The sequence below is a fragment of the Chinchilla lanigera genome, unplaced genomic scaffold (assembly GCF_000276665.1).
Source record: "Chinchilla lanigera isolate Chin_1 unplaced genomic scaffold, ChiLan1.0 scaffold00043, whole genome shotgun sequence".
In the NCBI taxonomy this organism is placed as follows: Eukaryota; Metazoa; Chordata; class Mammalia; order Rodentia; family Chinchillidae; genus Chinchilla; species Chinchilla lanigera.
The window spans coordinates 12,130,768-12,153,863 of NW_004955444.1; the positions used below are offsets into that span (position 1 = coordinate 12,130,768).

Below are 23,096 nucleotides of genomic sequence, written 5' to 3' on the forward strand. Positions count from 1 at the left end.
AAAAAAAAAATTTTAAAAATTAAATTAAACTTTTATAACATAATACAAAGTACACATTCTATTAACTTCCGAGAGAGAAAGTCATCATTTGTCCTGAGGCTTCTGGAAAACCTGTGTATACGTGAGAAAAGAATGAAAAAAAAAAAAAAATAATGGTTTAGTTTAAAACAAACACTCTAGATAAAACTCTGAGACTCAATGGCTTAATATAATGCCTAGTTCTGTGTTTAACCTCTGTGGCCGAGTTATCAATAAAACAGCATAAAAATAACTATAACATGTACAACTGATGATATATATAAATCTAAGCAAACAATGAAAGAAATTTTTAAAATAACAATCGTACCACTGTTTGGTTTTACCTCTGTGTAAATTATGCTCAAAAACAGCATAAAATATCCAAAATTTTAACGGTGTTTGTATACAGTATATAAAGTGATTTCTCCCTATTTCTTTAGATAATTAAAATTTAGCTCTCTTTAGACAGATATTACTTTCAAAAATAAAAGAAGTTCAAATTCTAGATTTTTCTGGTATTTCTGGTATTGATGGGATGTGTGGGATGCCCACACATCCAAAAATGTGCCTTCTCTGCTCTAGGACTTGCTCTATCAAGTATTCCTTTAAAAAGAAAATGTTCCGTTCCTATTTTTGTTCTCTTAGGGCTCCTGTAGGTGACAACCCTGCGTACGTGCTATGGTTTTTCTTCCACGCTCACTAAGAGGCTACACGCGAACTGGTCGGCTCTTTGCTCATACCGCACATCCCCTCCTGCCTACCAAGGGCCGAGCTCCCTTCCGCGGCCAGCCCTTCTCCTCCCGCCGCGAGCCTCTTGCTCCTGCAGGGGCGTTTCGCAGGCATCCCGCGCCGCCGGAGCCGCCCTCCTCGCGCACGGCTGCTTCCCCGCGCAGACGTGGGCCGACTGCCTCGAGTGAACGCTCCCTGCACGGCTCAGCGGCTCCGAGCCCTCCACTGTGCGGAGAAAGGCCGAGGTCACCGATGCCCTGACCCCACTGAGAGCCGCGATGCCCTCACACCACCTTTCTCCCCGACACACTCGCTTTGCGCACCGCGCTCAGCGGCCGACGTTCTCCTGCTTTCCCGCAAATCACGGTAGCTCCCGGCCTCAGTCTCTCCCAAGCTAACCTCCGTGCAGCCAAGGGCCGTCCTCCGCCAATCTCCACGACCGCACCCACTCTGAGGCTCCTACCTACCCTCCAAAAGAAAAGTCTGAATTGACGCTTCCTCTACCACACTGATAAACGGAACATCTAAAGTGTACAGAAGTTTTATTTATAACTTAAAACATATTATAAATGAAATTTTACTTTTAAGAAATCGTACAGAGGCACCTCAGTTCACAAACTTACATCCGCAATTCTGGAAAAGAAGGCCATGTTCGTGTCCACATGGGAGAAAGAGGACCACGGTCACAAAGAAAAACCAAATTTTGCCAAATGCTCTGTTTGCCAATCAAACTGTCCCCAAACAAAAGCATTCGTGAACTGAAGCAGCGCGTATAAGCATCTGCAAGGTCCTGAGCACCCTGCCGTACCGCTGCAGCAGCGACACATACCTCTGTCTTTCAGCACGTTAAAGTCGCGAATATTCTGGAAAGTGGCAGCATCCAAGCCTTTAGGCGACTGTCTTCTGACAGGGGCTTGCACTCGATGCCGGGCCATGTCGAATATACCCACGGGACTTCTTTCTCTCTTCCTGTGCATAAACCATAAATCATAACTGTGGCTTACAGGAAGAAAATCTGAGCTTATATTTAATTCTCTATAAAAAATCTGGCATCTTTCACCACAAAACATTTTTAATTACATTATTCCATCTGTTATTGCAATCTCTTAATGAATAGGTATTTGTAAGATCACTATAATCTTGCAAAATGTTCAGGAATAAGGCACCTTGTTAGAAGAGCAGAGCAATTCAGCTCTGCCATAAAATGCACACCGCTGAAAGGTCAGGGTTTGCAGCGCTAGGGCCTGGGCCATAGGCCCAGCTGTTTTGTTAATTTTTTTTTGTTTAGTTCTGAGACAGGGCTTCAGCAAATGACTGAATGGTCTCGGCTGGGCGTAAACTTGAATATCACCGTATCTAAGGGCAGAAAAATTGATTCAAAGATGAGCTCTGCTACTTATTAGCAGCTTGACTTGGATCCCACTGTCCGTAAGATGTAAGGTCCAGCCACTACCGTCACGTTGAGAGCAAGAGAATCAAGAGAAATCACACAACATGCCTAGCACAGTACGCAGTATGAACTAAATGATCAGCAAATATTACCTTTTATTCCTCAAAGAACTAAAATTAGAAATTCTGTATGACTCAGCAATCCCCTTCTAGGTATCTTCCCCAAAGAGCCTAAGACATCATAGTATAGTGACACATGCAAACCTATGTTTAAAGCAGCACAATTCCTAATAGCTAAATCCTGGAGGCATATGATGGAATACTACTTGGCTATAAAAAATGATAAATTCAGGTCATTTGAAAGAAAATGGATGCACCTGGAAAATACAATCTTGACTGAAATAAAACAGACAGACAGGCTTAAATACTGTACAGCATCTCTCATTTGAGTAAGGCAAAGACCAAACAGCACAATAAAGGATGAATAGAAGGAGACAAAGGGATAGATCCCTGCAAATAAGGTCTAAAAGAGTGTGGGTAGAGGAGAGGGCGAGGGGAAGGGAAGTAAGCTGAATAAAGATATGTGTGTACAACAGCCTAATAACCTCAAGTAATGTAAACACATGTCACACACACGGACACAACTAACAGTATCAACAGGAATGAAAATGGGGAAAGGGGATGAGGAAAGAGGGAGGCGGGAGGGAAGGGACTCTTAAAGAAAGAATCAAGCTGTATACGTACACATACCCACTGCGCAAGGTGACTGCAAACTACATGTACTGCAAACATGCATGTACTAATAAAAAAATGTCACGTTCCTCTCAGGCCGAAGCACAAACTGTACACAGAGCTATGGCGTTAACATTCTGCTCAATACAGAGACTATTGTGTAGCGTCCCCAACAGTGATTTTATGAAAAGCTTCCAGGGAACTTGACCCCTAACAACTCACTAGTAGTCTGTTATTCCTTTGGTACCTAGGAGATCAGGGCACTAGGCGGGGGGCTCAGGGAAGGAACACGGAGGGAGTACAGATGAGTGACGGTAATTCTAGTCCTGAAAATAAAACACACAGAAAATCTACTGCTGCTTCCCTCCACACTAAGCAGGCCCCCACTTCTTTATCAGTCAATCTTCCCTACACCCACAGGCGGGACGCGCTGAGGCCCCGCAGGCAGTGCCCCTGCGCTCATGGCAGTCTCCTCTCTAGCAGAAAGCTCTCACGTAAGACCACGGACAACCTGCCAAGGCCGACCCAGACCTCTAACACACACCCAGGGTGCTAGGAACTCTAGAAATTCATCAACACAAACAAAACGGAAATCCATCAAAACAATCAAAGAAGCCTCTAAAGAGACATTTTAACTGTACTACTAATTTCCATAACACCAATAGTTAAGGAGGATGTTGAGCTAGAAACTAGGTTATTAGGTTTTATTTGCATGTGAGACACATATTTACTTTGTGCCTAGCACACAATAGGAGCTCATAATTGTGGGGATTAATTAATGAATACAAGATTCTTCACGTGAAGATATTTATGAAAGAATACACTAACAACTCCGAGTGAGGTGCGATGATAAACACCTATAATCCCAGCTACTCAAGGAGCCTGAAGAAGGAGAAACACATGCTTAAACCCAGACTGGGCAACTTAGTGAGGTCCTGTCTCAAACACTAAAATTAAGAAAAAAGAAAAGGCTTAGGGGTGTAACTCGGCGGTAGAGCGCTGGCCTAGCACATAGGAAGTCCTGGGCTGCCTGAAAGTTATGACAAACGCTCCCTGGCAACACCAGATGCTAACAACCAGGAGAGCCAAAGGGTACACAGAAACTCTGCACAGTCCCAAAACAGAAAGCTGATCTTAAAAAAAGAAAGAAAAGAAAGGGTGGGAGTTCGTCACTACACTGATTTTACAACTTAGTAAAAATTTAGAACATTTGAATCCTTCTAACAACAATGATCAAACAGGTTTGACAGCCGATATTTGCTAGAAAACAATTATTCCAGAAAGTATTACATTACTGAAGAACATTTAAAAGTTCTAACATGAAACTGCCTGTGATTATTCCATTCCTGAAATTTTCTACTCTTCCACCATTATTTTCCTTGGGGATCAAATTTCTACATCTAATTATAGAAAACTAAAAAAAGTAAGGAAATTGTAAAATGAATTAATCATGTTCCAAAACTACAGAATTAGGAGGTAGGTGACACAGGATAAAGTAACTCACGAAAAAACAAAACTTACTGGGCATGGTGGAACATGCATGCCCATAAGCCCAGTACTTGGGAGGCTGAGGCAGGAGGACTGCTGTACGATTAAGGTCAGCCTGGACTTCAGTGAGATCGAGGCCAGCCTGAACTACATAGACAAGGTCTTGAAAGAAAGAAAGAAAAACACAACAACAAAAAATTGCAATGCTAAACATACCTTATAAAAATGTCGTCATCACTGTCCATGTGGAGCAACCGCCCCTGCAAACGCCTCTCTTCACTGCGAAGCTGTTTTCTCATTTCTGATAACTCCATAATTACATTTTTTTTCTCCTCTAAAATTTCCCATTGATAAGTAAAGTGTAAGAACAAAAGATTACACATTAAAATCCAACCTTACATAACAACTATAAAATACTCAGAGGATTTTTTATAAAAATTTTTAATGTTTTATAAATACCCAAATACATTCAGATCATATTTACTAATATCATTAAGATCCCAAAATGCATTTCTGATAGTACAGGATTTCAAAAGCTGAGAGTTATCTTGGGGGGTGAAGAGTGGAGCTATAAAGGTGCAGCCCCAGGGAGCTCGAGGGACACCTGGCTGTGGTGGTGGCCACACAAATACTACGTGATTAGACATGCCTAAAACCGCACACACACAAACGCCAGTGAAACCTGACGGAAGCTGGTGAAGGTCAGCTTGCAGAGTATACTGAGGTTAACTTCCTGGCCATAATACTGTATTCCGCAGGACAGGAAGAACTTAGAGGATGGGTACTCGGCATCTCTACCATTTTTTCAACTTTCTAAAACTTTGTAGTTATTTTCAAAACAAAAGATGTAAAAAAGAAATATTCTAGATTACAAATTAAACAGTTAACTCTACCTTCTGCGCGGAGCTGATTTCTCCTTGCAGGTACCGGAGGAGACTGTGCCCTGGACGCTGAACCTTCCTGTTTAACAATAATGGAAAACACGCTTAATACATCTTTCCTGCTTCGAAGCTTGAAAGGAGTCGGGAATTAAACACACGTACCCTACCTGAAAGCGTGCCCGCACCTCCACTCCCCTCCCGGCTCAGCAGAAGAGGAGACCCCGCGCCTCGGCAAAGCGCAGCGACTCCTGTCTCCTCACGTCACCCTCTCCCGCCAGCCTCTGCCTCTCTGCGCGCCCCTCTTCTCAGCCTGTGCACGAAACCTGCTTCTACCAAATCGCATTCGCCTTTCTTCACTGTCTACTGTCCGCTCTCTCCTTCCCTTGACAGCCAAGCTTCTCTAAGAATAACAGATGTGGACTTCTGGGGTCTACTTCCTTATTCCCACTCGCTCGTCAGCGCAGAGCGACGGCCTCTGTTTCGGCAACTGTGCTCGCTAGTCACGAAGTGACCCCCAAGTGGCACAGCCAGTGGGCATTTTAAGCCACTGTGTTACATGGCCAGCGGCAACTTACTCTGCTGCTATTCTTTTCTCTGCTCCTCAGACGCTGTTAACCCCCCAGTACGGCATCCTCAGCGCTCTCTCCTCCTCGCTACACGCTCACCCCGGATAACCACTCTACTCTGAGAAGCCGCAGTGTGCTCAGGGCTTCCCAAACCGTCTACAGTCCCACTCCACAATCCCTATGTTCAAGTTCCCATGCTACACAACCCTCACCAGAAGCACTGACCTCCACCTGCTACACAGGCAATAAATACCACTATGTAAAGTCGTCAGTATTTCATAAAATTGCCGCCCTTCCTCAGTTCTTCACACCAGTGTCTTTGTTTAAATCCTCAAAGTCGCACATCCGGACTTTAGCAAAAGTATCTCCACATTTCCAGTCTTTACTAAGACAACACAACACAAGATGAAAGTGGCTGTTCATGCTCCTGTTTAAGTAGTACAGTGAGTTCTCAGGTCCTTTCTACCAAGACCAGCTGAATCAGACTCTCCGAGAGGGGGATTTGGGAAACACTTTTCTTCTTTTGACTGCTGTGCAGTTAGCCTGTCGGGAATCCACAAGCCAGTGAAACGATGCCAAAGCCCTCCGCTCCCTCCAACACGCTGCGTCTGTTCCCTACCTCCCCTACTGTCTTGGCACAGCAATTCCCAAACTGTCTGCTATCAGGGACCAAGTTCACGGAAGACCAGTTTTCCAACAACGAGGAGTGAGTCGTTTCTTTCTGTATTCACGTATGTTTGCAACACACAACAATTACATTCCCCAGCACTAGCAACACCACCTCTGATCACCAGGCATTAGATTCTCCTAAGGAGTGATCTCCCCAGATGCCCGCGTGCAGTTTATATTAGGGTCTACACTCCTGTGAGAATCTAATGCCGCCGCTGACCTGACAGAAGACAGAGCGCAGGCAGTAATGAGCACAGAGAAGCTGCTGTGAAGACAGACGCAGCGGGTTCGGGCCTCCTGCCTCAGCACACGGGTCAGCGGCCCCAAGTCTCCACGCGGCTTCCCCTGCCCTCCGAATCAGCTGGTCTCACACACACCGGAAGGCCTCTGCCCGCCTTTTACGGCACATTCCTGGTTCTTCCAGTACCAGCTCAAGGATCAAACCTTCTGGAACATTTTCCTGGCTCTGTTTTGATGGTAACTCAGTCTAAAGTGTAAGAAACTTCATAAGCATAACTACAGTTCGCTAGAAGACAATTTTCAAAGAAAAGGATCTTCTTCAGGAGCCTGGAGAAGAACCATTTGTTGTCTTAGTTTTTCAAAAGAATTAAACTTCAGGGCACCAAGTACTATCAGTTATAACTGCAGGAAGAGCAGATTAATGTAGACATTACTGTATTTCAGATCTAAAATAATTTCATCTATCCACACATGATGAATACAAAAATTTCATTTAGTGCCCTTAGTTTAAAATAACTGAATAAAGATTAACAAGACAAAAACAGAAAGTACATACACGAATGAAGGAACTTATGATGCTGTCAACTGAAGGAGGTCTCTGGAGTTTTCTTGCCATTTTGTTCTGAAGAGCAGGGACTACAGGAGAAGGCTGTCTCAAGGGCTGGAAAATTAAAATACATAGATATACAAACACACATATGTACTACATATGCACACAGAAGTATCTATATAATATAAACTATACACACTATAGATATATACAACAATATTTAAGAAGTTCAAGTTGTTATGGTTTTTAATAAAATATATTTTATAAGAGTCAGAAATTCAACTACATGAGATTAAATATAATGATTATGTAAACATAAATAGATTTAGATTTCCTAATCAAAAGTATATGAGATTCAGATTAGGATAAAAATCAAACTTAAATAAAGCAATAGTATTCCAAATATAGAAAAGACAGCAAAAGTGAAAAAATCATCTCAATAAAAGGGAAACAGAACAATACAAACACAAAATTCCCTTCCTGGAAACAATACAAATCAACCTGTAAAATCTAGATTTGCTGGCACCAAGAGCATCATGGATAAGGAAACTGTCCAAACTACAGTAGGGTTTAACGTCTCTTTTAAACAATCTTTCAATGCATTTTAGTTGTGGATACTTATCATTCCTATTGCCATAAACCCTGGGGTGAGAAATCAAACAGCATAGCTGGATCTATCAGAAATGGCTCACGGCAAAATAAAAAACAGACGACAGCAAACAGGAAGACAGACTCCGTGGAGACAGGAAGAGGAGGGGGGGTACGAAGGACTGAGCTGTGTTATGTGAATGCACCAATTCCCCACGATGAGGGTAGCATTTGTTATGTACTGCAAACACATATGGGTAAAAATGGGGGAAATTAATAAAACCACAGAAAAAAAGAAAATGACTCCTATTGCTGGTCACTGCGGTGTGGGTCTCTAACCCTACTACTCTGGGAGGCCGAGGCAGCAAGATCACAAGCTCCGGCCCACCCCGGGCGATGTGGCGACGTACTGAGACCCTCAGAGATTCTGGGGCTGCAGATGAGTATGAAAGCCCTGGGTTGAATTCCCAGTACCACAAGAAGAGTACGGAGAAGCAGAGGGAGGAGGAGAAGAGACAGAGAAAAAGGCAGAGGAGGAGGAAGAAGAGAAGGGAGAAGAGGAAGAAAGAAATGGCTCATGTTATATGAGGCAAATGACACAGTGAACAGTATACCAGAAACATTCTGCATACACCAGGCTAATCCAGAGCTACAATGAATTTTTTCATAAATCCTGCTTTGAAGAAAAACATGTTACACAAATTCCTGTAAAACATTTTCTCACATCAAATTGGGCCACGCTTACAAGACAGACAGGAACATTCAAAGTACAGTCTCCAGACTACATCAGCGCATCCAAGGTCAGCCGTAAAATTCAGATTCCTGGATATCCCCCAGGTTCCCCGCAGGTGGGAACTCAGGAATATTCATTTTCATACAAGCCCCCAGTGATACTAACATATACAAATTTTTAAATGCAACTGAAATGTGAACAGGAGTGTGAACTGGATCCGGATGAGGGCCAATTAGCACTTTCTAAAGAAGAAACCTCGATCTAGTAACTTGATTCAACACTTTGGTTTGCGTACCTAACCCTGGACATCAGACCTCTGTCAGAGGTAAGGACTTCAAAACCACTCTGCGGCGCAGCACCACTTTCTTTGCTAATTTCCAATCTGTCATGACAATTGTGTAGAACAGAGTAAGAATTAATTATTACATAAATAAAAATGATTTTTCAGGTACATGAAATTCAAACCCAAGATTTTTATGAGTAGAATGAATAGATATAAAACTGCTCACAAGTTGTTATAAAACCTTCCAAATACTACTTCTGTACTTAGCTTGTCCCGAACTTCTTAGAACAAATAGTTCACACGTTGGTAAGTCCACACACCACATTCTTTGCTTGTGCCGCCAAGGACCACAGGAACAAGACTGACAAAGGCTGACGTCAGGAAACCCACCACCTTCGTTCGGCGGAAAGTGCCCATACGGTCCAGCGACCGCTCTACTTACAGGAGGGCGGCACTCCGCAGAAAGAACAAAGGAACACAGGCAAGGCCGCCTCCTCCCCTTTCCTCACAGTCCGCAACGGCGGCAGTGCGGGTGTGACTGGCATTTCTGTTTGAAATTTACCTTTGCTTCTTCCCCACTCTTCTTTTCTCGCCCATCGTGGTAATAAAGTTGCAGGTTATGTTTTTCTTCTTCTTCTTTCTTCTTTCTTTCCACTTCTTTTCTCCTTTCTTCAGCTAATCGAATAAGCTCTTCATTTTTCAGCCTTTGCTTTAAATTAGAGAAAAATGCACATTTCATATATTCGTACTGCAGTACATTCATTTGCCAGCTTATCTGAACTATACAGAGAAAACCAAGAATGCAGACTATATACAATGTTCTTTAAAAATAAAAATGTCTGCTTGATAAATAGTAGACATATTTGATAACATCGGTCAGCCCGTAACTTTCTTTGTGTGACGCTGAGGATTCAATCCACGGCCTCAAGCACGCTAGGCAAGTGCTCTGAGCTACATCTTCAGCCCTTTTTATTTTGAACAGGGTATCACTAAGTTACACAGATTAACCTCGACTTGCGATCCTTCCTGCCTCAGCCTCCAGAGCAGTTGGGATGACAGGCATGCACCACCTACTATTGTAGGCTTATGTTTTGGCTACTAAACTCTCTTTTTAAATGAGTTTTTCACCTCAGTAAAATAATACCCAGTGAGCAGATATCAGTCTGATTTTTCTAAAAGTACTTGAAGATTGTTACCCCTTATAAGTAACAGATACCTTTTCAAGTCAAAATGACAGATTCAGACCAAACAGTAAAACAGAGCAGGGAAAAAATCTACCTCCTCCTCCTTCTCCCTTTTCTTCTCCTGTTCTTCTTCATACTCTTGCTGAATTCGTGCTCTCTGTTCCGCAAGCCGTTTTTCCTCTTTTTCTTCCTCAATTCTCAGTCTTTCTCGCTCTGCTTCCTCTCTTCGTTTCTTTTCCTCAATCTGAAGAATTAAATTCAGTCATTATTTTATAAGACTACTGAAAAATTAGTCACCTGGCATCCTACAAATTCAACATTTTATAACCTCTTTTGCAAGTTCCAAAAATAAGTCATTAAATTTTTCAGTGTCCTATAATTAAATACAGTGTACTGTTAAAAGCCATGAGATAAATTTCAGCGCTATTAGACACAGACTGTGTACCCTTAAGAAACTTTCTTGTCCCCTATTTTCTTACCAGGTAAGTTACTAATGTTTATACTCCAAAGGAGTGCTTAAAGAATTAAAGTGAAACAATATATGAACATAGAAGTTCCTCCTATATCGAAGGTACTCAGTACATATTCATGATTTGATCAATCTATAAAGATTGCTTTATCACAACTCAATTCTTGGGTTTAAGCCAGGTGTGGTGGCACACGCCTGTAGCTCCAGCACACACGAAGTTGAGGCAGGAGGACTGCCGCGAATTTGAGCCAGTCTGGGCTATACAGGGAGTTCAAGGCCAGCCTGAGCTACAGAAAACCTGTCTCAAAAAGGGGAAAAGAAGTTCCTGGACTTGATCAGCATTCTCAAACAGTGGAATTATATTCTAGTATTCAATCATGCTCTACATGAGAACCACCCCCGCAAAATGCTTGGCAGGTAAGAACTACAACTGCAAGCACTGGCAGTGCAGCTCTGTGGTACAGTGCACGCTTAGTGTACGTGAGACCGTGGGGGGTGGGGACAGAGAGAGGAAGGAGACAGAGACTGAGGAAGAGCAGAAGAGAAAAGGAAAGAAAGGAGAAAGGGAAGGAAGAAAGGGAGGAGGGAGGGAGGGAGGGAGGGAGGAAAAAGAAAACCATCTGTGACAGTGTAAGAGGACTCCACGGCCAAGTGCCATCTTGAGCGCTCAGAGGCGCAGGGAGCGGGCTGAGGCAGGGAAGAGGGCAGCACGGGTCCTGGGTGCTCGTGACTCTGGTTAAAGGTCACCAATACATTGTATAATCCTTAGGTATGGATTACAGGTATTTATTGAGATTATTTTTATTTTTATTGTCTGCATTTCTTCTAGCTTCAAGATTATCTAGTGGCATTAAGTTTTTGACTGATAAGAACCTTAATCTTACATATGTCCATGATTTTAAAAATTAAACTTTAAAAAAAAATAAATAAATAAAAATTAAACTTTTTCTAATATTTCTTACAACACTATTAAATTGCATAGAGGCTGGAGATTTAGCTCAGCGGCACAGCGCCTGCCTGGCAAGCGTAAAGTTGTGAGCTTGATTCCCAGTACTGAAAAAGAAACACCCCCCCCAAAAAAAAATTGCATAAGCCTAACATTCAGTACTAAGTAGCATGCAGACTTATTAAAGTACACCATATCTACAAGATGCTGAGTGTGGTGGTGCACACCTATAACCCCAGTACTCGGGAGGCTGAGGCAAGAGGATTGCTGTGAGTCTGAGAGCAGGCTGGGTTACACAGTGAGTTCTAGGCCAGCCTGAACTACACAGCAAGACTCTGTCCCCAAAAAAGGGAAAAAACACTATCTAGAGAAAACACCATTTATGACCCAACAAAACCTCGTATTCCACACCCAATTCCGCCTTCCTATTCATGAACACAACATACAAGGTTGCTTCCCCATCAGAATCAAATAATACCAGTTTTCAAATGATTAATGGATCCCACATAGTAAATGTGCTGTGGCTGAGATCGAAAACGTCCCCCAGTGTCTCACGTGTTTGGAAGGTCTCGTCCACAGATGAATTCAGGAGCTGAATGGGCTGTTTCGGTGAGGCCTGCTTAGAGGTGGGTTCCTGGGGTGTGACCTAGAAAAGTGCGTTCCTCCGCCTGCCTGTCTGTCTCTCCCTTCCCTTCCATGCACCATCCCCTGCGTCTTGGCTGCCGCGGGTTACACAGCTTTCCTGCACTCCAGCCTTTCCGCTTCAAAGCCGGCCAACCCTGGACTGAAATCCTGAGCCAAGACAAACTTCTTTAAACTGTGCATGTGCGTACTGAGTATTCTACCCAGTGTGGGAAACCGACAGATTCAAACTCCACAGCACTGAGGCAGGAGGATCGCTGTGAGCTCATGGTCGGCCTGGGCTACAAGGTAAATTCAAGGCCAGCCTAAACTATATGGTGAGACACTGTCTCAAAAAACCGAAAAAAAAAAAAAAAAAAAAAAATCCAAAGTTTAATGCCAACAGGAGTGCTAGACAGTAACTGAATAGAAAGAAGACAGACATTTTCTAAGTCATGGTCTTCTAGCTAATACAAAAGTGCCTCAGGGATCCTATTTTATTAAAATTTTTATTTTAATATATTAGAATTTTTAGATCTATTTTTAAAGCTGTAATTAAAAGCATGAAATATTAACAAGTATTATTTACCAAATTTTAACAACAGAAAGACTTCCAGTGCATTAAGCTGAACTGTATTATTTATTCGTGCAGCCCTTGGGCTAAATCTTCTCTTGCCGTCTTTATGCACAATTTGTGACATTTTAAAATATTTAACACTTAAGTTTTGTACATTTCTTATCTGAAAATGTATTTTTGAGTAGTAATAAATATTGTTTACCTATTTTATACTTTGTATAATTGTATGTTAGATTGCATTTTGAGATTAAAAAAAAGATTTTTAAGAGGATCCTAAAAGAAAAACTTGAAAACCAGCATTTGAGAGCAATCTAAGATACTCCAAGGTTTATTTATTTATTTATTTATTTTTTGGTTTTTTTTTTTTTTCCCCCGGTACCGGCAATCGAACTCATGACCTTGTGCTTGCCAGGCAGGCGCTGTGCCGCTGAGCTAAATCCCCAGCCCCACTCCAAGGTTTATTAGGGTGGGAGAATTGGAGGCTGAAACTAATAAAATCCAAGCTTTTCCTATCACTGGCAGTTTTTTTCAGAAAGACTCTCTAGAAACCCTATGAATACAAGTGTGGAAGAAAGATATAACACTTGAAGTCAGAAGACATGGCTTCAAGCACTGGCCTCACAATTTTTTTTTTCTTTTTGGGTGGAGGAAATAAATTTTTATTTATTTTTTTAAAGCTTTCCATTTTTATTAGTACATGTTTTGGGGGTGGGTTTCTTTTCAGGTTTTTTGGTACCAGGAATCAAATTCAGGACCCTGCGCTTGCCAGGGAGGCACTTGTTATTAGTACATGCTTGTAGCACACAATGTGGACATTCCTTGTGTGGAGTTGGTACATGTACATAACACATCTTAATTCTCTCTTCATCCCCTTCCTACCCTTCCTCCTTCCATCTCTTGATTCTCTTCCCATCTGAAAAAATTCTATCTCTATACTTTTTGGTTTTATTTTGCTATTTATTTATATTTTGGATTTCTCAAATAAAAGAAACCATGTGATGTTTAAGCTTGACTGTCTGAGTTCTCTTAACATCACAATCACCCATTTTCCAACAAATGACTCGAGTTTACCTTTTTAATGGCAGAGTAGTATTCCACTGTGTGTGAATACTACATTGGCCTTGTGATTCAATACTTCCACTAACATAGAAAAACCTGTTAGTCTGTGTTTAGTTGTTTGTCCAAAAATAGATACAATACTTCTCCCAGAGAATTTTGAAGCTTAATGAAATACTATATGTAAAAGTATTTTATAAACAGTAAAAGAACTATACACTTGTAAAATTTGGAGGGAGGAGGTTAGTAAAAGGTAACTTAGGCTACGGTAACACTTGCAGAGCAAACTGGAGCAATTTAAAGTTTGCCTGGCTGTCACCATGAGCAACACATCAGCGGTCCTTCAGGTTAAAAGTGATTCTGTGTCTTCAACCTGCTGCAATCTGGCTGGAACGATCAACACCCTTAGGACCCTGATGCCACTCTCTCACATCTCCACCCACACTCTCTGCAGAGAGGACTTCCCCTCATTTCACTGCCCCTGCTGCACATAGAACACCCCTGCTCCCAGTTCTTTCAATGCTCCCTTAATACATCTTAAAAGTTAATGACAGATCACTTATCCTCGAAGACCGCATTCATTAACGATGACTTGTTTTAGTGAAATCTGTTTAACAGATTAGGATTAGACCAGATAACCCTAAATGGAAAGTTAAGGGGTCTGCAGGCAAACAAAATGTACTGCGAGGTTTTCAGCAGTGAAGGGTGGGTGTGCAAATTTTCATCAAAGGAAGATTAACCAGGGCGCGGAGTTAACCCAACGGAGAGTTGTAAGTGCAGGTGTGGAGAAAGGCAATAGAAGGAGAAACTGTGAGTCTATTCTGGGCAAGTGTGACACTAACTCAGCACTCAGCACAAGCGCAGACGTAACGTGGAGTCTGGCGAGGCCATGTGCTTAAAAAACACAAGGTGTGTAAGTGTCCTGAACTTAATCGGAAAGAACCAAGAAAAGAATCGAATTCATGGACCGAGGTACCACCGTATTTGCCTATATACCACATGGGCATATAGCTGCAAAATGTGACTGTCCCTAACGTTTATATATTTTCAGCCTGTACTAATGAGTCAAGAATATAAAATTATTGGAGAAAAATATTGATTTTCTACTAATTTATAAACATATGTATTTATTCTTTACCCAATATGTGAATATTTGAGTGAATTTCAGAATCTCAGCATTCTTTAATAATGAATGATCTAATAATATTTAGAAAAGTCCACTACTATATCTAATATACTATATCTCATTTTCAAATAAAACATTCTAGTAATATCTACATTTGATATAAATTATATATTTTAGATAATTCCAAGGTATTTTAAAATTTAGTACATGTCCTACTATCTCTGCTAGTTTTTTGTTTTTGTTTTGTTTTGAAACAGTCTCAGTATATAGTTTAGGCTGATCTTGAACTCACTATGTGGCCTGGGCTGGCCTTGAACTTATGGCAGTCCTCCTGCCTTAGCCTTCCCAGGGGGGGGATCGGCTGCTAGCTTATCAGAATTCTTATAAAACTTAAAAATTATGATTAGATAAGTCTTTCACCTGCAAACGAAGAAAACTCTTGTATAATTCTTGCTGTTTAATCTGAAGTTCAGTTGGAGGCTCACTGAATATATTTCCCCGAGCAAAAGGAGAGCTTTGTGTCTGCACATGGCCTTGAAAAAGACATTTTGCAAAAACACACGATTAGGAAATGTTAAAGGTTAAAGAACAGTTTGCTCATAAACTGATATTTTGAAAAACTGTGCTAAATACAAACATCCAGAAGTCAACATCAGAGGAGGCATCCTGAAACTAGAATCTGAAGATCACATGAAAAGTAGGAAGAAAAAGAGAAACAGTGAGACTAAATCTTTGAAAATCATATTGTATCTATATAGCTAAAAGACATCAAGGCAGCATAAAAGCTAACAGCCTAAACAAATCACCTCACAGCAAAGTCTGTAAATTAGAATTTATAAAAAGAAAAAAAATATATATAAATTTTTATGTATATGGCTATCCTCTGCTTAGTAACAGTTCTCAGTCACATATTAAGTATATTATGTAAATATATATTTAAAATTTCTGAAATTATTTCTAGAAGTCAGTAATTCCAAAGTTCTTCCCAGGTGTAGTTTAAATATAGCTTATAAAGTCAGCAATAAAACTATTTTCAAGAAATTAAAATGAGTCTTAATCATTGTAATGGTTTATATTTTTAAAACTATTAAATGGGATGTCAATATAAAAAATTTTAAATTATTACATGTTATTTATACATAAATAGTATTTTATATATTTTTGAAGGGAAAATTATTTCATAAAAGCAATTTGGAAAGCAAGTGTTCTTTAGGAGTCCCTTTGAATACAGCAAGAAAAAAATGGCATTTAAATTTAAGCAACACTTTTTATATTATTTTTTAGTTACTAATTCATTCTTAGTATCATCAATCTAAAGCAGTATTTCCCGTAATCATGTCATTTTGTATAGTCAAACTGCTTTGCAGTTTAGCTGTTATTCAGGTCGACTTTACCTTTGTATTTAAATTTATTAATGCTATTTCAACTGATCAGCACAAAGCCAAATCAAGACTTAAACATCATGAATACTCTTCTCTACTAGAAAATGTTCCTAATGAAAACTAAATATACAATTTGATGGTTCTTCTAACTCTTATGCAGTGTTGGACAAGCTGATTAGCAAAATCAAATTGAGTGAGGTCTTTCACCTTCTAAACCTTTGAGATGATTAAAGAAAATACACTAGAGACAAAATAAATCTTTTTGGAAATAACTTTAAAAATAAAGCCATGGGAAAACATTTATTCTATACAAATAAAATATAAATGTACCTAATCATAGTAAGCTAAAAAACAAATTCAAGTCAGATCAATACTAAACTTCACGAAGGGCAACTCATCTATGAACTATAAGTAAAAGAGGAAAAAGAAGGGGGAGAACCCCACAGAATATTATAAAGGTCTTCAAAAACAGGCCTACCGATGAGATGTCAGAGGACAATGAACCTTAAATTACATGACAACATTCGATTTTCAGATATATTTGAACTTCCTAACACCTTTTAAAAGTATTAAATGTAGCCGGCCTTGGTGACATGTTCCTATAATCCAGCCACTCAAAAGGCTGAAGCAAGAGGATGACAACTTCCAGGCTAGCCTGGACAACTCAGTGATAGGTTGTCTCAAAAAGAACTTTAACAGGGGGTGGGGTGCTGGGGATATAGCTCAGTGGTAGAGCCTTTGCCTAGCATGCACAAGACACTGAGTCAATCAATCCCCAGTCCCAGAAGGAAGGAAGGAAGGAAGGGAGGGAGGGAGGGAGAGAAAAAGAGAGGGAAGGAAGGAGGGAAGGAGGGAGAAAAATATGTATGTGTGTGTGTGCACACAGGTATATATATAGATATAAGGATCTATATAAATAGATACATATACACACACACATACATATAAATATATAAGGCACAGCACAAATTGCACAGCTGTGGATAGTTTCTTGCATTTAGAAAGTTTATTTTAGGTTAATTCTTAGGGAAACATTTAATATAAGAAATTTTAATTCAGAAAAAAATGAATTTTAAATATTTGGGTTTTTTTTAATGATTTCTTAAAACAGAACATTCTGGCAAACATCAGCAGCACAAAAATCTGATGGCAGGACAGAAAAGATATTAACAAGTTTTGCTATGCACATTCGGTCATCACACTTATGTTCTTGGGAAGAAATATAGAAACTACTGATTTTCTAGTCTTTTTACTTAGCGAACAGAGTCAGTTGCTTAAAAGTGTTATTATTAACAAAGAATTAATTCTAGGCTGAGATATAACTACAAACAATAATGGCTGTGACAGAAAAAAGTAGAGAGGAGACCCAAAGCACTGAGATTCCAACACAGACTACTAGAAGCAGCAGCAAATGAGGAAGAGAAAAACAATAATAATCAAAAAGAAGCCAAAATTCTCTCTTGGCAACAATAATATGAAAAAGTTTTGACAATCCTACTATACATTGAATTACTGCAGATTAAGAGAGCAAAACTAATAATTTCATCAAAATTAAAGGTGCCAATTTTAGTGCTCCAAAAATCAAAACTGGATCCAAAGGGTAAAAATATAAATCTATTGTAGATCAAAGTAAGACCTACTTTTTCAAAATTAAGAGATCAAACAATGAAACAAGCTACCCACAAACAAAAGCAAACATCGCGTCTCCTAAAGTAATTTAAAGGGCTACAGAGATTAAAGCTACCATAAAGGGCTTGAAAAATAAATAGCTAGTATTACTAATTACAGCTCCCCATTTAACCTGAGTGATTAGGCACTAAGTCAGATGAAATTAAAAAAAAAACCAAAATTGCATGATTAGTCATGAATATATTAGAAGAAATTTCTAATGTAAAGTTCCTTCTGAGACAATAATCAAAACTTCTGTGAATGCACAAAAGCAGTTTTGTAGTAAATAAATGTACTTTTATAAGCATCAGAATATAGTTCAAGGAGTATACTCTTTAAATTTCCTTTGATTTTTAAATACAACATCTTCTCCTATGTGCTTCATAAAGATAAGGATAACTTTTTCCTTGCAAGTCATAAAAAATGATACTCAACTTCAACTTGTAGAACCTTTGATGAAGGGATGCTATGTAACAGTAAATCAAGTGTGTCTGGTTAAGAAAAAGGGCTGTGATCGCATACTGAATTTGTAATTACTTGGCTTATTATAAGGAAGGTTTTTAAAAGGAAGGGTAAGTGATCATTAAAACAAGCAAACGATCTTCTTATGCAATCTATCATAACACACTTGACACCTTGTGACTAATTCAACCAATCGTGAGTGTAAGAAGTAAATTGTGTATGTGTAAAACTGTTTGATTTTAACGAGCAAAATAAAAAAGCAGCAGCTAAAGTAAACACAGCAAGCTACAAAGCTGAGAGCAAAAACACAGTGGTAAGAAGCAATCTTTCCCTGTTCAACTTTTTTCAGAGGAACCATAAGGGAATGTGTTAGCAGTAACATAAATAATGGACTACCCTTCCTGACTCAGAATAACCAACTCTGGAGCTCTGTCAAAGAAAAAAAGAGACATGATACTGAACAACTTTAGAAATGTACAAGAAAAAAAATAGAATGTGATTAAAAACCTGAGTTGTTATTTGCAGAATCTTCTAGGTTCTCAGCATTTGAAGTGGCTAAATTTTGGTCTAGAGAGACAACAGCCCTTTTATCTTCATATGTTCTTGCATCTGGGTTATGGTAGGCATCTATATTTTGTTTGTGCATCCTATTCAAATCAGCTAAGAGGGAAAAATAAGCCGTTTATTTTAATAAACACATTTCTATACTTTACTGGTAAACTTATTTTCTTAAATAGAGAAGAAAAAAATAATATGACAAGTCTGAGAATAACTCAGTAAGTTAGTGCCCTGAAAACAGATACAAAGTTATCAAAACTTTAACAATTTCAAAAAATAATCCTACAAATAAACTCCAAATTAGTAGAGAAACTCAGGATACATAAATCTTTGACATTCCATAAAGCCATATCGACAGTTACCTCAGAACTTAGAATTTCTTTAATATAGAACAAACACAGCAATAATTCAAAACAAATTATAGTGAAATTTACCCAAAATCATCAGCTTCCCTGATAAAAACACATCCACAAATTCTTTGACAATCCTCAAACAGTAGAACTCAATACTCTTTCCCTTCAGTGTGGTCCAGTTAGTAATTCACAACTTCTGACTAGGATATTATAAAAATTATGATACACAACTTCCAAGGCTAGTTCATAAATGCCACGGCTTCCATGGTGTCTGAGCTACAGATCACTTGCTCCCAAGAAAGCTAAGTGCCGTATCATAAAGACACCAAGGAGCCCTACGCAGAGGGCCATCCGACAAGACACTGAGCCCTCCTGAGCCAAGCTAGGGAAGCATACAGGGAACAGATGGTGCAGCCCTCATCAAGCCTTGAGCTGTCTGCAGCCCTGGCTGATTACAACCTCATGTGAGAGTCTAAGGCAAACTAACCAGCAGGCTACTTCTAAATTACTGACAGATTTCAAAATGGTAAATTTTTATCACTTTAAAGCACTAGGTTTTGAAGATAGTTTACTATACAGCAATAGATACATAAAACAAACACACAGCAAAAGCCTGAGCACCCAGAACTGGTCCAAACAACCAATCTCAGAAACAGACTTGAATATCTACAAAATTTAAAAGCTTTATTTGAAGATACAAAGAAAGTAGCTCTTCCCTCCCCCATCTCTACCTCCCCTCAAAAACTGGGATAACATGGCAGCAATGCAAGCGACCTTTAAGTCCAGATATAAGAAGCATTTATCAGAGGCATATCATATTCAAGGATGTATTTCGAACATGAATCACAAATGGACTACCAGACAGAACATGGTAAATAACATGCAGATGTTACAAAAGAAAATGGAAGTTCAGAATCAAGAAAGTTCACATTCTGCTGTAACATTCAGAGCAACTTGGCTTTAGAAACTGGATAGATTCTTCGAAGGTAAAGATGAGTGGGAAACAATAATAAAGAAATAGAATAAGGTGGAAAAATAAATATGAAGAGTGTTCTGGCCTCCAGCACGAAGTACATACAAGAGAGCAATGACAGACAAAACAAGAAACTGTAGATTACATGCCTATTCTGAAACATCCTAAAAGGCATGATATTTCTCAGTCTTGTTCTGCAGATGCAGAGTTTGAGAAGTTATTGAAGTACTATTAGCAATAATGGCCAGCAACATTAGAAGTTCAGCATTTTATATACTATGAAAGAACTCATGCTGTAATTCTTACCCCTGTATCATATCTAAGAAAATGGAATTAAGTAAACTTATTCAAAGATCAAAGAGAGTAACTGGCAGAGGAAGAATGTGAACTTGGACAGTAAGATTCCAGAGACCTCAATAATCGCCGAGTATGGAATAAACTGATTTTTGATACACATTATGGTGTACGAAAAACAAAGGAGGATAATGATGTAGTAATGAGGAAGTGGTAAGATCGCAGGTAAACAGAATAAATCTCAGTTACAGTAATAGGACAAATCATAGAGTTTAAGAAACACTGAAGAGGCCGCACCTGACATTAGGCTTTACTGACTGACTATAAATGGGAAGTCAAAAGGACTCTGCCACTTTCAGTATGCATGATCAGAATTCTGGTGCCATTAACAGAAAAAGCACATAAAGTAAGTTTGATTTTAAACATCGGTTTTGCATGTTAGGTATAAATAATCCACCAAGCATCAAGTGCAGAGATGCCATAGACAGGCTGGAAAGGAAGTTTTTTAAAAAGTAATGTGGAAGGGGGGGGGTTGGGGATTTAGCTCAGCGGCAAAAGCGCCTGCCTGGCAAGAGCAAGGTCATGAGTTCGGTTCCCGGTACCGGAGAAAACCCCCCCAAAAATAAATAAATAAATAAATAAAGTAATGCGGAAGGAAGGAACTGCCAAACCATTTCAAAGAGGATATGATTGACTGAAATTAGGATGATTACTTTGGAAAATGTAGCACTTCTAAGGGGTCAAAACTAGAAGTCACAGTATGGCTTAAGCAAGAAGAAGGTGGTAAGAAATGACAGCAACAAACACTGAGTTGTTAAAATGTGTTTTATTTGATAAGGGAACCGGCATGATCAAAAGCAGAGTACTTGCTTGTATTTAGAATACTAGTTAAAAAAAAAAAAAAAAAAAAAAAAAAGAATACAAATGACCTCAATGTATTCAGATAGAAGGGAAGAAATGAACCAAAAAACCTGCAAATGTAAGAGTGAAGGACTAGGTGAAATCAGAAAGAAAAGTGGACTGCAAGAAAATTCCAAAGTGCCAAGAGCTGGCAGGCCAGGTATGTGTTCCTGAAAACATCACAAAACTGTCTGCTATTGGAATATAAGAAGAAAATAAAAACAGAAAGATGATGAGAAAATTGAGATCATATGCTACCATTATGGCTTATGTCTAGATGTCTCTCCAAGGCCTCAGGTAGTCATAGCTGGGCTTTTCAGAGGTGGCTGAAATCAAAAGTGAGTGATTACTAAATCAGTACACTGGTTTGGCATAGTTCTGAGTAACAGGAAGGCCCGCCCTGGTGTGAGCACTACCTGCACTAAGGGCGTGTAGCCTGGACAGAACATAAGGGACAGAGAAGGGGCTGCTGTGGTCACTTGCTGCTTGCTACTTTGCTGCCTGCTGCCTGCCAAGAACTGTCTCTCTAGTGCGATGCCCCACTGCCATGCCATCTGCCTTGGAGCCAGCCAATTACAGACTGAAACCTCCACAAACTGAGCTGAAATAAACCTTTCCCCTTCAACTTTGGGTGTCAGGTATTTTGTCTCAGCAAAGACAGCTAATAACTGCGGTCCTTTGAGAAATACAAAATAAAACAAAATAACTCAAATTGGAAATCAATCTCACAGTCATCAATTCAGTAGACCAGTATAAGACCGGCCTACGTAAGAAAGAAATTAAGTACAGTATTACACAGAGCATTCTATTTTTTCTGTTACTAGACCGTAGTGTTAGAATCCACACATTCCAGGATGACACCCAGAGTGCTGCCGCCAAACAAATGAATGTTTAGGGAACTCATGCTTTTGATAGTCACCTACGCAAACCACATGTTAAGAGATAAACATCCTATCAGTAAACACTGTAATAAACTTCAAAATCAGTAACATAATTTACTGTCGTGATTATACATGTCAATTACCATAATATTCAATGTATTTATATAAAAATTTTCACTAGAAGATATAGTTACTAAAAATTTAAGATTATCAGATTTAGCAACGAAGTTCATATTGCTTTACACTGGAAAAAAAGGTTTTGTCAGTCACTGGCTCACTCCTTGTCCACCTTTTCGTGAAGTGGTAAAATAAAAGGTATGAAATTAGCTAAAACATGCAAGAAAAAAATGAGAGCATTTTGGCCATGAGTGTAATTTGCCAATTTCAAACACAGTATTTTATGTTAAATATGTCACTGTTTAACATAAAATTGCTAGTATTATAAGAATAATTCTAACACAAACAGTACCACAACAACAAAAGAAGATTCATGAGTAGGAAAACAATTCTACTCCCTGAATAACTAACCAGACGAGGTTAACCTGTATGATCTTACAGGTAAATAATATACAAATTAGAAAGAAAATGGAATAACAACCTGATATATATATATGTATTCTTTAAAATTTATTTATTTATTTATTTGTTTATTTTCTGTCTTTTTGAGGCAGGGTCTTCCTATGCAGTTCAGGCTGGCCTTGAGCTCACTTTGTAGCTCACACCGATCTCGAACTCATGACAATCTTCCTGCCTCAGCCTCCCAAGTGCTGGGATTACAGG

General features: G+C 39.4%; 1 protein-coding gene across 12 annotated transcripts in view; it reads right to left on the reverse strand.

The window, feature by feature from the left end:
- Positions 1-23,096, reverse strand: part of Cspp1 (centrosome and spindle pole associated protein 1) — a 105,691-nt gene that overhangs the window by 19,393 nt on the left and 63,202 nt on the right. For 11 of the 12 annotated variants that reach the window (XR_262258.2, XM_013518154.1, XM_005392127.2 and 8 more), the window contains 8 exons: positions 18,865-19,017; positions 15,266-15,378; positions 10,145-10,294; positions 9,429-9,575; positions 7,269-7,373; positions 5,250-5,316; positions 4,573-4,690; positions 1,577-1,716 (listed from right to left, as the gene is read on the reverse strand). Coding sequence is in view for 11 of the 12 variants with exons in the window: in XM_013518154.1 (XP_013373608.1) it covers positions 1,577-1,716; positions 4,573-4,690; positions 5,250-5,316; positions 7,269-7,373; positions 9,429-9,575; positions 10,145-10,294; positions 15,266-15,378; positions 18,865-19,017 (993 nt within the window). In the remaining variant the exon portion in view is untranslated. The remainder of the gene's footprint in view (positions 1-1,576; positions 1,717-4,572; positions 4,691-5,249; positions 5,317-7,268; positions 7,374-9,428; positions 9,576-10,144; positions 10,295-15,265; positions 15,379-18,864; positions 19,018-23,096) is intronic. The other variant, XM_013518153.1, reaches the window with a different exon arrangement.